Source organism: Papilio xuthus, unplaced genomic scaffold, assembly GCF_000836235.2.
Source record: "Papilio xuthus unplaced genomic scaffold, Pxut_1.1 DF827777.1, whole genome shotgun sequence".
Classification (NCBI taxonomy): domain Eukaryota; kingdom Metazoa; phylum Arthropoda; class Insecta; order Lepidoptera; family Papilionidae; genus Papilio; species Papilio xuthus.
Genome location: NW_013530872.1, coordinates 2,099,325 through 2,114,622, shown reverse-complemented (window position 1 = coordinate 2,114,622; position 15,298 = coordinate 2,099,325). Strand labels below are relative to the sequence as shown.

The following is a 15,298-nucleotide window of genomic DNA, read 5'->3' as shown; positions in this document are numbered from 1 at the left end:
TGAATGGATATCCTTATCCAATTTGGCAATGTTGTCCAGTTGTTTACATTGAGTTGTAAACGTTGACCTTATTCCATTAGCTTAATATATCTTATTAAAAGGTAATGCATAAGTGGTTCATGTTTATTAAAAAGGAAATCAAAAGGAACTAAGACTTTATGGATGTTGGTATTGGTATAACATATTGCAGATTCTCTGATAGTTCAATAGTTCATTAGTTTATTGTTATTGGTCACTTAATATCGACTGAATCACTTATTTAATACTATTTTCTCTTTAAAAAACATACATTGGTTAAAAGGAAGATCTTTCAATCGTTGATGGAATATTACAAATACGAGACTAATTTTATATGTATATTTTTTGGTAACGAGGAAAGAAAAATCTGGAATGTCTCAATTTTACAAATATAAAATTAGATGGAGTTGCATTTATTTTAATCTGCATTTAAATCCATTTTAATCTACTATACAATTATATTAAGATACCATATAAATATACAAATCTATTACAATTCCTATTGATTGTTTGATTTAAATTAGTTTGGTATCTATAATCTATATTTTACTGACCATAACCTAATCATTGACAACTATACCTGATTACTTAACTTATTCAGCTTTCTTCCTTTATATTAATTGACAAGTTTGCCAGTTTTAATAAGCAAATCTATAATTTATGGTTTACATTTATCCATACACCATTGGACTTTGATAATCAAAACTTTATAAAGCCTAACATTTTCATACAACTAAAGGGAAAAGTTGAATCAAGTATAAAATGACTAGAAAGTCGAGGAAAAAACTTAATACGGGTCAGTGCTGGTAAAGTGGTTTAGAAAAAAAAATCGGCACGCGACTACGCGCCATCGACTGTCGATGATTTCAGTGTTTTAGTCCATTTACATTTATTAAATTGGATTTATTTATTTCGATCTTTTCAATTATAGGAAATTGGTTAACTTTTTCGTTTGCAATCGTACTGATTGGTGTAATGAGCAAAAATTTATTACAAAACAATTGTCACTAATGAAATCACGGACGAAAAACTTGGTATAAATCTAGTTTTGTCTACCTTTGTCACTGTTCCTCATAATATTTTAACGCCTGTAAAGAGACAAGGTTATTTAGCCTAAATTATTTGAAGCATATAGTCCGTCTGGCGTCATCGTTCGTCGTAAGTGCTTAAACGCGATGCCTCATAAATAAGAGAACCAATTAGGTCTTCATATTCGACCTAAATATCTTTCGATATTGTACGATGACTCGCGAAATAACTGTCTGTTTTAAATAGAGTTCATTATAGTGGTGCAAAACATTCAGTAGATTATTTTAATAACCGAATTAGATCCGTTAACCGTTTAACATGCCGCTGTTGTGCGTTACAATAGCAGATTCCTGAATATTGCAACCTACTTGTGATTTTGTTTATATATGCAGCCAATTTGAATATTTAAGTTAATGAAAATTTAAATTATTTTAACGTTTTAAATTGATCCAAGTCCGAACGAACTTTTCAATGCAACAAAGTGTATTTCTTTCGTTACACGTCGCTGTCGGCATATTGTGGATAAATTCTCGCATCGCCCATTAGTCTGTGTAATCATGCGCGAAAATGTTTATCACAATATAAAACTTGCTCTCCATTCCTAAACTACGTAGTCTGCACGTTATATGGAAATAACTATAATCGTATAACATAAATCGTTGATTTTTTTATTCTTTCATACTTTTAACATTGCATATAACGTCTACCTGAATCGGAGTTTAAGTATTTTGTTAAATAGTTGTCTTAATAATATTAGAAATGTAAAAATTTCGATGGATATATGGATGTTTGTGAGAAGGTATCTCCAAAACTCTCAATGCTCCAATGATCTCAACGAAATTTGGCACAGATGCGGAACATAGAAAAACATATAGGCTACTAATTAAGCTTTATATACCGCACGGATGGTCGCGGACGACAGCTAGCTATATTAATAAAGGACGTACCGTGAGAGATCACTGTCTATAAGTAGAAAAAAATTCTAACCTTTACAGTGTTTAACTTTGAGGATGTTTCTTGATTATGTCTGAGTGGTAGTTTTTGTGATTATATTTTTTTTTATCATGTGAGTCATTCGGTTGTGTAGGACATCTGATATCTCGTGTACCTGAACTCATGATTCAACAAGATAAATGTATGTTAGAATCGCAAATTGCATACAATCTACAAATTATACTGAACTTATTATTGACATATAAAGAGATGAATAACTAAAGTCTTCTGTTACTGTGTTTTTTTTATTTTGTACGGATAACCGTACGAATCTTATCTGGATACTGGTAAATCGCAAATTATCCTTTGCTATTTGTTTTTTCTGACGCACATGCAGTGGAGGGATGTTTTCGTTTTACTTTTTCGTTTTTTTTTTTAAATGTGGATGGCATGAATTTGACATGATTTAAAAGGAGATGTTGACTGACATGTCGAATAATCTCGAACACGAAAGCCGGGTGCACTGGACCTAAACAGAGGGATGAAAACGGAGAGATTTATTTTCATTTTTACTTGTCTCTGTGGACTTGGTCAATACAAATATTTTCTTTTTATATTCGTATCGTGTATTAGTTTCTTTGTTTTGTGTAAGATGAGACGTACGTTGCGATTGCAGCCCTCTTATTGTTAGAAATATCGCAGAGAATTTTCCATCCTGTGCAAACAGCGTTTTCATTTGCTCGCCGATTGGTTTCCTTTGCCCTGTTCCTATGTTCGCCGGATTTGTTCCCTTTGATTCCGATAAATATTATGTTGTCCGTGACCGAGATTCTACAAAAATGTTAATAAAAATATATTTGATAGCTAACGTTTACTCTCGACTCAGTGCGGAAATAAAAAAAAATCTTAATTATTAGCCTATGTGTTCTTCATGGCTCTAGATCTATGCTTAATTTCAGCGAGATCTATGCAGCCGTTCTGGAGGTGCCTTCTAACAAACATCCAAACATTCACTTTTATAATATTAGTAAGAAATAAAATTTGATAGTTCTAGAGATCTACGGCTAATTTGCTTGTTGAGTATTTATTAACAAATTAAATAAACCAAGCAACATTTAAAAATCATGTTTAATTAGTAATAATATTATGTTAGTGGTTGTTTTAATTGAATAAATGTAAATTAAAATCAGAAAGAAAGTTTAACGCGAGCGTGACCGCTATGAATCGCTCCAGATTCCAAACTAGATATCATGACGCTGACGCAGAATTCGTAGTTACAATCTAAAAATAATGATTCACAGATGTCCAATTTCCTCTACTTTGAAATTCAAATAAAATAAATTTTGGTTTTTATATAAAAGTGATTGTTATTCTGTTTATTGAAGGTTTATCAGAAGTATTCCATGCCTACGCCAACTCTACTTTTGAACTACTGTTCCGACTACATACGTTTGTACTACCGTTCGAAAACATACGTAATATATATTCAAACTAATCAGTTCAAATTATTGATTTCTTGTGTTGTTGATTACAAACAGCTCATATTCCATTACCCGACTTTAAAATGGAAACCACCTTGTTTTTTCGACACGGTATTGACTTATCCTTTTATGGTTTCTTAGTATGATTGAAATTTAAGTTACCTACATTGTAAGTCATTTGGTGTTTAAGTTAATACGATTTACTTCGTTAAACACTTGGGATTATCAAATATATTATGTAGACTAACCTTAATTTACGTAAACTGTTGAATACTAAACATAAGTCAAAATAATATTTTGACTTTAATTTTTATAGGTACCTATAGTAGGGTGTTTCGAAACACAACTGAAGTCAAAGGAAACAAGCGTACCTTTTTCTTAAAGACCGGTCACGCATCAGTTGTTCCTCTAGTGTTGCAAATGTCCATGGGCGTCGATGACACCCCGCTTATTCGGCTGTATTTTTTTCATATTAATTGTTTGTTTGGGAAAAACCTTTAAAATTATCAACTTGCCAACGATCAACAAGAAGTTTTTTTCTTTGGTGTAATATTTCATTTAATTGCATTATATTCACAACAAATGTGAAAAACTCTTATGGACTAATAAAAATGCTCTTATCGTTTTTTTTTTTTTTTTGCTCTTTACGGTTGTTCTTTTATATGTCTTTGTTTTTAAATCCTGAAATAAAATGTCGAATGGTTAATGGGCGTATTTATAAAATGTGAATTGCGGTCATTTGATAGGTGATACTGCTGCCTGCATTCAGAGGGCTTAGCACGAATAGTTATGAGAACGTCTTCGTAACATCATCGATAAATAAACAAAAAGGCTCTAACCGGGCTTACAATACGTCACATTTTTTGTCGACGATGTTACATATGCGCGTATCGCAAATATTCATGTTAGGCCCTCTCTTACTATAACTGGTGCGTACGTTTCGACATTCATTAATCTTATGCAAATTGTCCTACAAGTCGACACCACCGGAGTTGATCAACAACGTTGTGATTTGTAACGGACTTTCTCAATTTTCTACATGCGTATAGCTTAGTGAAATGTTGTTTTAGTTCTTCCATGTAACCATACTTACCCTAGTCGGTATTCTGCAGGAATAACTTCTTAAATAAGATTAATTTCATATCTATAATACTATTTTAAGTCATTCCAATGGGACTTAAAAATGAAGATTCGTATTATCTATCGTATAGTAAAGATAAAAAATACTATATGAAGATTCGTTAACGTAACTGCGTTGTTGACGTTTAAAAATTCATAGCACGGAAATCGAAATCATTCGTTAAATTAACTACACATTCATCCGGTATCTATGAATTCCAGTTATAAACAGAGTTACGTCTGTTAGTCAATCCCATATGTCACAACTACGATGTTTGCCGTAACGTCCCTAGGGAGCTACTGTCATATATGGATATGTAAATAATATAGGAACATGAACAGATTATCCACTCAGCTACAATCGAGGACGTTTATTTCCTACCCATTTCAATTTAATGTTTTGACGCTGATTAGTTAGAAAAGTTGCGGTAGTAACATAGTTATTAAATTAAAGCTTTGGTGATAGGATGCTGGATGATATTAGATCCTAAGTGGGAAGGGAATTTATTTCTTTGGCTAAGTATTATATGTTTACCAGTTACGTCATGTATGTATGTGCCACGGTGATTGAGCATACGAGCAATGAAACGTGACCGACTCAGCGTACGAGCATTGTAAAGGACAACAGTTATCCTTTGCATGTTTACGAATTTTCCGACGCTAACGGGAAAGTACCAAAACATGTACCGTACTCATAAATTTACCATGCTTTACCACTGTCAAACATTTTCATAATTTTATTTTTAATATACTAGCTGTCGCCCGCGTCTCTGTCGCGCGTAATTAGAAAGACCTAAAAGCCTGTGTGTTCTTCGAGACAATTTTATACGTTCATGCCAAATTTCAACGTGATTCGTTGAGTCGTTCTCGACATACCTTCAAACAAACATACATCTATCCATTCATGCATTCATCCATCCATCTATTCATTTAAAGATTAAAAACAAAAGTGCGTTTTTGTACATGCGTTTTGGTAATAGTTATCCACTTTTAGATTTGTCATGTCTTTTATCTTGTTTTGTACAACGTGACACAACCATTAAAGGTTAATTAATAAATACGATTCCTAAACAAAACAATTATCATGTCTATGTATAATACCATTAAGTATTTGGGAGCTTGATTACAGATTGCAGTTAATAATTAAATCGTTTTATTTTACTTATTCTGATTCTTATTTATCCTTGTATTCTTAATTGTATGTAAATTCTTCATACATAGGATAAAAAAGTACTGCGTCAACAGCAATTTTTACGATTATAACATCCTTCAAAGCAACAATAAAAATGCAGAAAACACGTGCAAACATGCACTTTGTAAATAAAAATCTTGTAGCACTTGTGTTATTTATTATTTACTTTGTCAATCTTACTAATATTATAAATCGGAATGTTTAGATGGATAGATGTTTGTTTGAAGGTCTCTGAAACGGCTGAACGGATCTCGCTGAAATTTGCTATAGATGTAGATCACAGCCTGGAAGAACACATAGGCTACTAGTTATTTTTTTTTCTTATTCCGAACGGATGGAGTCCCGCGCGACAGGTAGTTTAATTATAATTTGATTTATCATAAACAGCCTAAATTTAACCACTGCTGGACGTAGGCCTCCCCCATCGATTGCCACAATGCCCAGTAGTGTGCCGCCCCCATCCAGTGCACTCCCGCAACCTTGACTATGTCATCGGTACATCTTGCGGGAGGCCTACAATTGGATTATTATATTTAAATACATTAATAATATACTTTTTCAAATCCAGTACCAAATATTTGATAAAAATTACCATATTAAAAATATAATTTTTTCCATTGTATAATCGATTATAGCTAATTATGCAATATGTTTATCAGTTGCATATGCTAATAACAAGAGGTCAATAACACTATCATAGCGATGTATAGCGTTGATTGGCCAGTATATAATGCGACTACGTTCCCCTGCTGCCAGCTTGTTTGTCTACTTTTGATATAAAAGAAAGCATTGCAAGAGGGGAGTATAGGACGAAAACGACGAGACGTGTGGATCGAGACGGATGGGCGCGGTATGCGTTTTCATGCACCATAAAGTTGCATTCACACTTGAGTGATGTTTGTTAAAATATTGAATTGGATATCACCTTATGATCACGTTAATACGTAGCTTTATTTACGTAAATTAAACAGTATTGCGTAATTTTGCTAAAATTGGATAGGATTATGGAATAAAATGATAGGCAAGTGAATTACGAAGTCAATAATTTCACTAGTTGTAGATACGTATTGGTTCTTTGTTTCAGTGATTTGGGTGATTTAGTATTTTACATTTTTGTGTGTTCAGAAATTTCTAGAAGAAAGTTCGATTAGTAGTCACCTTTAGTTGTGCCCTGGTCGCACACTTCAACAATAACTGTTCGTCGTAGTCACTACTTATGTAACCCTTTCTTTTATTCCTTTGCGACAGACTTGTCGACACGCCGACTGCCATTGCTCTCTGAATGCATTTTATTTCAAAGTTTGCTTTTTAAAACTTCACTTACTACCTTGAAGACTGTATGAACATATTTATCATACATAGTCTAGACTGAATATTGAGTAGATCGCTAATTTAACTGGACTAATAATCTTCGTATATGTTAAACTTATGTTAACTATGTCTCGATTGATTTATTAATTAATATTTATAAATATTTCTCGTTGCTTAGGAAATATAGACGTGTTATATTTTAGATTAAGAGAGATCAAGTATCATGTTGTATAAGTTAAACAAGAATATCGATAATATGTGACCTAGAAATAATGACGTGTCCAATAACTCAAGGATCATTTGTCAATATCAGCTGTTTCACGAAATTCCTTTACATGTGAATTTTTTATTTTAACATTCAATTATATAAAATTGTTTTCCTGCTGTTTTTATTACGTTACAAATTTTATTCACACCATCTTGATGGTTGGACGCTTCATCACTTAGACTGTCACGAGTCCAGGAAGAATTATTCAATATGCGTTTAATGGACACTCTTTTCTCATATTTAATCTACACTAAGGCTCTTTCTTAGTGATTATTAAACGCTTCTGAGTGCCACAGTTTATAATTTTCGTCGTAATGTTATTGTGAACTTATACGTCATTAAGGCGGTGTAATGCACAGAGTATGTTGAGTCACGCACGTTTATGTTATTCAGAACTTTTTATCGTAACTCTTTGAATTGCAATGCTCGTTCTAGAGAATGTAATGAAACGTAATATTTGTAAGTCGTCGATGAATTATTTTCGGCCTATAATACATTGTCAGACATATTTTTGCGCCTTAAAATGTAAATTTATTTAGGAATCAGGTCTTCCAAAGTGTTGAAACGGATATTGTGATTTTTATGGTAATTTTATGATAGTTTTTGGAAAAGGTTGTATAAATCGCTTCAAATTCAAAAAGCGAAAGCGGAGCTCACACGCTTCCGAAAATACCTATACCAATACAGAGTCACATTGCTGATTGTTTTAATGGATACAAAGAAATACTTGTATTTTCATTTTCTAAATAATTGACCTCGCTTTGATGTTACCCTAAAAAAACAATACCTTGTTTACTTGCTAACTCTCTCATTCCTTTTCAAAGACTCGTAGGCACTCGTAGACATTATATTTGGTAGAAGTCGACTAAAAAGCGGCAGCAATGTCAGTTCCATTGTTTTAATATACGATATAAAGGTTATATAGAGTTCAGGAGCCTATATTTACGGACCACTTTGTCATTACCGGCGACGAGAAATTAATTTACAACATCGTTCACCTTTGACGTGGAAGTGTGGGACGTTCGGCGCGTAATTCATGCTTCCGCTGCGCCCTTGTGCGCGGGGTTTTGATCTAATTTATCTTCTAAACTTGTAATCCATTAGCGGACCCCGGCGCGATAACGGAGAGTCGATGTAACGCGGGCGGACGCGTACGCACGCAAGCCACAACGCTGTTACATCTCGGCCCGATACAACGTTTATTCGAGTACATCCTTTTACAGTTTCCTCGATGAAACAGACGTAGATACTCGTCAATGCAAATACGCTAACGTTTTCTATTAAAAGTATATATCAACATTATCGTAATAATACCCCAGTGACCAATTCGTCTGTCGGTGAAGTGTTAAAATCAAAAGTGAAGCGTTAGTGACATCGTTTTTTTGGCATTGTTTTTAGTTGCAGCGTCTAACATACGGATTTTTGTGACGAAGACACAATGAATGCAGTGACATAGTTTTTGTTCTATTTTTACGTTTCAACCAAGTAAGTATACATGATAGTTTGAAAGTGCGATAACATTTTGCAATTATTATACTTTTATACGTGATGTTTTGGTTAGTTAAAATAAATACGACCATCATTGGTGCATCATTAACGGTTCCTCGTAGTGATACCAATTGTTTATGCAGCGTTGAGTCGATAAGTTTAATAACAGTCGAGTTTTGTTTGACTTTCCACTCAACTAAAAGCAATATCTGTTCGTATTACATATTAAAACATTTTTTTAATTAATTAATACGTAGGTTTTAATATGTTCTTACAATGTATTTATCTAATTATGGAATGCATACTGTAGGTTATCAATAATCATCAACAAAATGGTAATATATCTTATAAAAGTCGAACTCTAGCTTGAATAAAAAAAAGTTTTAAACTTTCCTTTACTGAGATGTTTTTTTATTATCAAAGTATCGTAGTTTTTTTTATTAATTATTAATTACTAAGCATCTCAATTTGACTAAAAGATGTGTGAATTTCGTTTCGTTCGAGAAGCAATATCACGCCTGTCGTGTTTAGGGCCTTGCACTATCGTTTAACTGTAGCCGTAGATTACGTGTATTTACATATAAATTACCAATTTGTGTTCGACTGAGTCATGAGATACTATGGTAATTACAATCGATTAATCACGGTGTAGTACAAGTCGGTAACTAGATACTCGATCGAAGGTCGTTCGAGTAGTGGTTAAGGCTCGCGGGTGATAAGTGTGGACGTAATTGATAGGGACAACCTATCGCCATTAGCAGCTGGTGCGGAACGACTTGCATGTTAGTTATACAGTCGAGGACGATTATTTCCTACCCGTTATGAATTCATTAGGAGACTGCAATTAGGTTCTCATAGCAACATACACAACTATTTAATTATAACTCTTACCACAGAAACTCTACTGCCCTGTAATAAATGTTATGATCCCTTACAACATCTTTGATATATCATAGTCTGGAAGGACGTATAGAATACTTACTACGTTTGGTTTTTTTTTAAATAAATCAATGTAATCTTTATTTTTATAGACATTGTGACTCAAGACTCAAGAAACACTGCGATGTGACTAATTCTATGTACACTTATTTATAAAACCGTGTGTTTTCACTGCCGACTCATTATTGTTAAAATATATTGTCATCTCTCTCATTTTATCAAAAAGAAATGATACAATAATATCTTTTCGTATATACTTTTCGGCAGTGGAAGCCTTACAAATAGGAAACGATAATTAGACGAGATATTTTATAGAAATGAACAATTTGTATCTTATCATTGCAATTTTATGTTATTTTTTGTGTAAGAAGCGTTTGTTTGTTAGCGTATTAAGTTATTCTCTTCTAAAAATATTCTTTATAATATTTCCAAGTTCAATTCGAATCGACAGTTAAACGAAACTCTATAACGTGAACAGGAATGTTATAACGAATTTTCACCAAAGAATTTCGTGAGCGTAACATGTACTGCGATCTTATTAGGCGTTGCAAGGATGTTTAGTTTTTACCGAATACATTTTAAACTGGATACGTATGTTCCATTACAGGTCGAGGCTGGAGATGTATTGCTCAAGGTTAATGGGACTGACGTAAACCGGTTCACGACCAAAGAAGGTAAGGAGCCAATTGCCAGATGCGTCTGCCTCGTCTTCCAACATCCCGAAACTTCACAAACTTAAATCGGTCAATTTTGTTGAAAAAGACACCGTTTTTCCCTAAAAACATATGTCAGAACAAAGAAAAATAGAACAAAGAACAAGAAGTAAAAATCAAATTGATAGACTGAATCATAATTTGAGTTTTACCACGATATAGAAAGTCTAAAAATTTCTTAATATAGTCAAAACACATTCCTTTCATTTGTCACATATTATAAGGCTCATTTTACTAAAAACCACGACATTTAAAAGTATTCGCAAACTGTAGTCTTTATAAAGTTAGAGAACTGCCACAAGTTCCTATCGAATGTAAAATAATAAAATAGTGAATGAAGTCGTCAATTGTTCGCGTTTGCATGAGGTTTATACTTCATACCGCTAATTCAATGATCGAACCATTACAGTCGTGTGAAGCACGCAAGCAAGCAATTTGTGTTTCACGCGTGCTATTGCATTAACTTACTAACTGTTGATTTCTGAGACCAACCTTCAAATAAAACATATCGTCACATCATTATCTTTAATATAACAGAGTATGTTTTCATTTGGCCTCAGAAACCCACAGTAGATGTGTCGATATCTAAAACTTCGTTTCTAGTTCCTTTGCACAATTTAACAGTAGCCTCTTGATATTGTAATATCGCATTTGAAACCTATTCTTCAGATATGGCCGAAATTGTTTTAAAATGTTACAACAGATCTTAAAACGATAAAGCGTGTCCACAAATTTGTTGCTTGCGCAGTTGTTTCATGGCATTTTATAGTTTATTTTACAGATATTTAATTAAACAATGCCTCTTTGTAATTTTGTAAAATTACCTAATCGATAACATAACAATCAAAAACACAATCGATTATTGCTAATATTTATTACATTGGCTGAAGAAAAAAAACGTAGTTACAAAGAGTTTGACAAGAGCTATTGAAATGGATTTCCTTATTTATTATTAACTCTCGCTCGCTAGTTCATGTCGGCAGAAGTGAATCAGCTGCGTAAATTATGCATGTTCGTGATAATGACGAATGTTGCACGATCTCTTTTACAATTCTAATGAACATGTTTACTCGAAGAAAATAAATTGGAGCAATTTCAAATTTATTATCATAGTTGATTCGAATCAAGTATGTTTTTTTTATTTGTATGTCTGTAAAGATCAAACGGAATAGTACTCTTAGGAAAGGATTATACTAAGTTTGATTGATTTGAAAGTTTTTATTTGTTTTTTTAAATGCGCTTGCTCGTAGTAACGAGCTTCGAATGTAGCAAAAATCGATTTGAACCTCCCTATTGTTTTCATGCAAAAATTTGCATGGGTTTTAAAGAACTCATAGCATTAAGATCTAATCAAAGTATTGTCCTACGAATTAACTCTAGTATAGTATATGATAAACTACTATGTTCAGGCAATAAAAAAAAAAACATTCCGTACATTACAGGTTAGATGGTAATATTCTGACACAACTCTCGCTTTTCCCTCGCGAACGTATATTATGTTTGTTTGAATATCTTAATTTGCTTTAATATTTCTTGTGTATATTTTGTTATAGTGCTATATTTTGTTTCAGTTTTAAAATGTTTGAGACTTTCGTCCGATCCCGTCACTTTAAGACTGAAAAAGGGTGAGTCTCGGTCAATAATCGATTTAATGTATAATATATTAGGATGCTTGGAGAATGAACAACGAGCGAGCCGGCCATAAGTAATAAAACCCTCGTATTCCCAAATGGTTCTGTCGCGTCTGCGGTATATATGAGAATTGTCTGTAGCTAGCCTTTACAACCATGTAATTATTTTCTAGACATTTCGACGGTGTTTCTGTAAATATGTAACCTGATATTAAGTAAGATTTATGTACAAAAACAATTTGTCATCCCAATGTTCCCTTGAACTGTTTTTATGTTCTCATGCAATGCAACACGTTTAGTAACAGCGCAATGCTACGGTGGTCTACCATAATGTTGTTACGTCAAATTGCAAGCTTTTCTCCCTTTAATATACAATTCTATAACAATATTTCCGAATTTTCACTACTAAAATCCACCTTAAAACATTTGATGTTTTGATAGTTAAGGTAATTAATTGCCGCTTACCATCTTAACAGTTCATAACCAGTCCCTAAGTGTACATCTCTTACAGAATTTACACTAAGGAACTTCCTTAGTGATTATTCAACAATTTAGAATGTGACTTTGAATAGATTGATAGTATATAGGTTCTTTCTAATATTTAAGAAAAAGTTTAAAAACTAGTGCAGGCTTCCATTGATAAGAAAAACAATAGGTATATATATAGCTCTGATATCATGTATGTATCAAAGGTATTTATGTATCAAAAACTCTGTAATTCCAACAATAGAATATATGAATTCCATTGTTGACTAGTTGAGATAATGTCAAGTGGATATATCCTGTACACAAACTATATCTGTTGAACAATGAACAAACATATGATTAATACATCTCAGTCAAGATCAATGTACTATCTATCAATTTTACCATAATTGTGGACCTTGTTAGATATTAAAATGACATCTCGATATATTATATATAGAGTTAGTATTCAGATATTTATAATTTTTTATATTACAAGTGCTAAAAAAAGAAGAAATAATACTAAAATAAGAACTATTTTTTACGAACTCTTCCAACAGTTTGGTGTAAACAACACACACAAAAATTTATCAATTCTAATTTTGACGAGTTCAAAGAACTTTTATCACAATTATTTGCGTTAAAAGTTATTTATGTGTATTATAAAGATGCAACTCTTTTCGTTATATGGGTTGTTATGCTTATTCGTATACGTTTTTGTATAAATGTTATAGTCTAAGCATAATTAGCGACATTACGTTAGAGGGCGCCACTAAAAAGGTAAAAAGTTACTGGCGCATAGTGGCGCCGTGAGATTTTATTTCTTTTTTTTTAATATCATAAGGTGGCAAACGAGCGAGCGGCCACCTGAAATCGCTGAAGTAGCGAAGTGACTGTTGCACATAGACATACGCAATTGCAAATGCGTTGCCTACCTTTAATCTACGGAGGAGAGGATGCACAGAAAGAAAATATTTTCCCTTTCCATGCATCCTCTCATCCGGAAAGTCCACTTCCACTTCCCATCCTTTCCTTATAAGAAAAGTCGTGCGAAGATGTTAAAGCGGGTTCTACCACTCTTAATTTTATCGAGCAGTGTTTAGTTATTATTCAGTGTAAAAAAAAGAGTGAGTTGTAACAATGAGTGGAGAATAGTGTTTTCTTAAATTACTTATATTTCTTAAATCGTAGTGTTTTGTATATATTGTGTTAAGTTATAATTATAATTCTATAATAAACAATTGTTGCTTTTATTTTGAATAGTAATCGTTGTTTGTACGTTCCCCTGATATTTGCAGACCCAGAGATCAAGGCGAATGTAAGACGTTACATATCGGCAGCCGCTGAGCGACGGGCTGCCGCGGCACGCACAAAACGCGACAAGTAAGCACAAACAAGGTCTTTCTATATAGTCATTAATTTTAAAATATGTTAACTTTCTTGGAAATCGGGCTAAAATACTAGAATCTAGTAGAGTTTTTGTCAATAAGCTGGGATTGAAGTAAAGTCTCATTGTCTCCTCCTCCAATAGCCGACGTCTAATTGTTTAGTAAAGTTATTTAGTTTAAAAATATTGTCTATGGTATATTATATATCCTTAGTCACCGATAACTGAATAAATTTATAATAAGCAATATTGTAAAAGCCGTTGAATGAACTCGATGTACGTAAATTTTGCTTTATTATTTATTTTTAATTTTTCGTATACCATTTATTTTTGAACTATAGATCCACAGCTGCGGAGAATTTTAAATGAGTTCTGTATGTACAAGCCGTAAATTGATGTTTGCTTTCGATGCATTTATTAACTGATCCGACGATATTTTAGCTTAATATTGCAAATCCTTTCTATAAAGTCCTATCGATTTTTTTTAATATTTCGTGTAACGCATTTAATTCATAAATGTGATAATAGACAATACCAATAAAAACTTAACATTACCATAAACATAATAGTAACTTTTTTTTAAAAGCTTTAATGGACACGTCTTAGGGTTTCTATTTTCGTCCACTGTTTTATTTTTAGCATCCCATCGTTTATAATGGAAAGTCAGCCCTCTAGACAGGCGATATCCGAAAGCGATAAGTGATAGCCGGAACCATATGTGCGGTAGACAGGGGTGGCTACCCTCCGGCCACACGTTCGTAGTGAACGGGGCACGTGCCTGCTAGATGTTTAAAAGTGAATTAAAAACATATGATTCATTTTGTGTTTTTACAAACATAAAGTGAATCATTTCATATCGATCTTTTTAAGTAGTTTATTCTGTAACGATTTCTTCGTTTAATGGACGTTTCTAGAACAAAATCTACTGTATAAATTGCCTATAATGTATTTATCATATACTCTTCTACGGTTCGAAGTCGTTTTAGGCATGTTTATGTTACCTTTAATTGTGGACAGAGACAACCAAAGTAGTCTATTTATTTGTTTAATGAGATTGCACAGAAACCAGAAATGGCTACATAATTTAGTTAAAATGGTACCAAAATAGATTCCTAGAAACAAAAGTAATGTGACGTTTATTACGAGGGTGCCTGGAATAATACCGGTAATGGCTTATCCAATTAAAATTTTCTTCGCAGGAGACACTGAGACAACAATATCGTATTGTATTACGGAATGACGCAATTAATTTTGTTAAAAAAAACATCCGTTTAAGATTAAAAAAAATAATTGCTGAGTATTTGATGAATTATTTTTTAGCTTT

At 32.9% G+C, this 15,298-nt stretch overlaps 1 protein-coding gene across 5 annotated transcripts in view; it reads left to right on the top strand.

Annotated features, from left to right (window-relative positions):
• Efa6 (Exchange factor for Arf 6) overlaps positions 1-15,298 on the top strand; it is a 28,440-nt gene that overhangs the window by 1,001 nt on the left and 12,141 nt on the right. For 3 of the 5 annotated variants that reach the window (XM_013309364.1, XM_013309363.1, XM_013309362.1), the window contains exons 2-4: positions 10,386-10,452; positions 12,063-12,116; positions 13,886-13,970. In XM_013309364.1, coding sequence (XP_013164818.1) covers positions 10,386-10,452; positions 12,063-12,116; positions 13,886-13,970 — 206 coding nt within the window. Of the gene's footprint in view, positions 1-8,514; positions 8,614-8,817; positions 8,837-10,385; positions 10,453-12,062; positions 12,117-13,885; positions 13,971-15,298 lie in introns of those variants that run through there. The other 2 variants (XM_013309365.1, XM_013309366.1) reach the window with 2 other exon arrangements.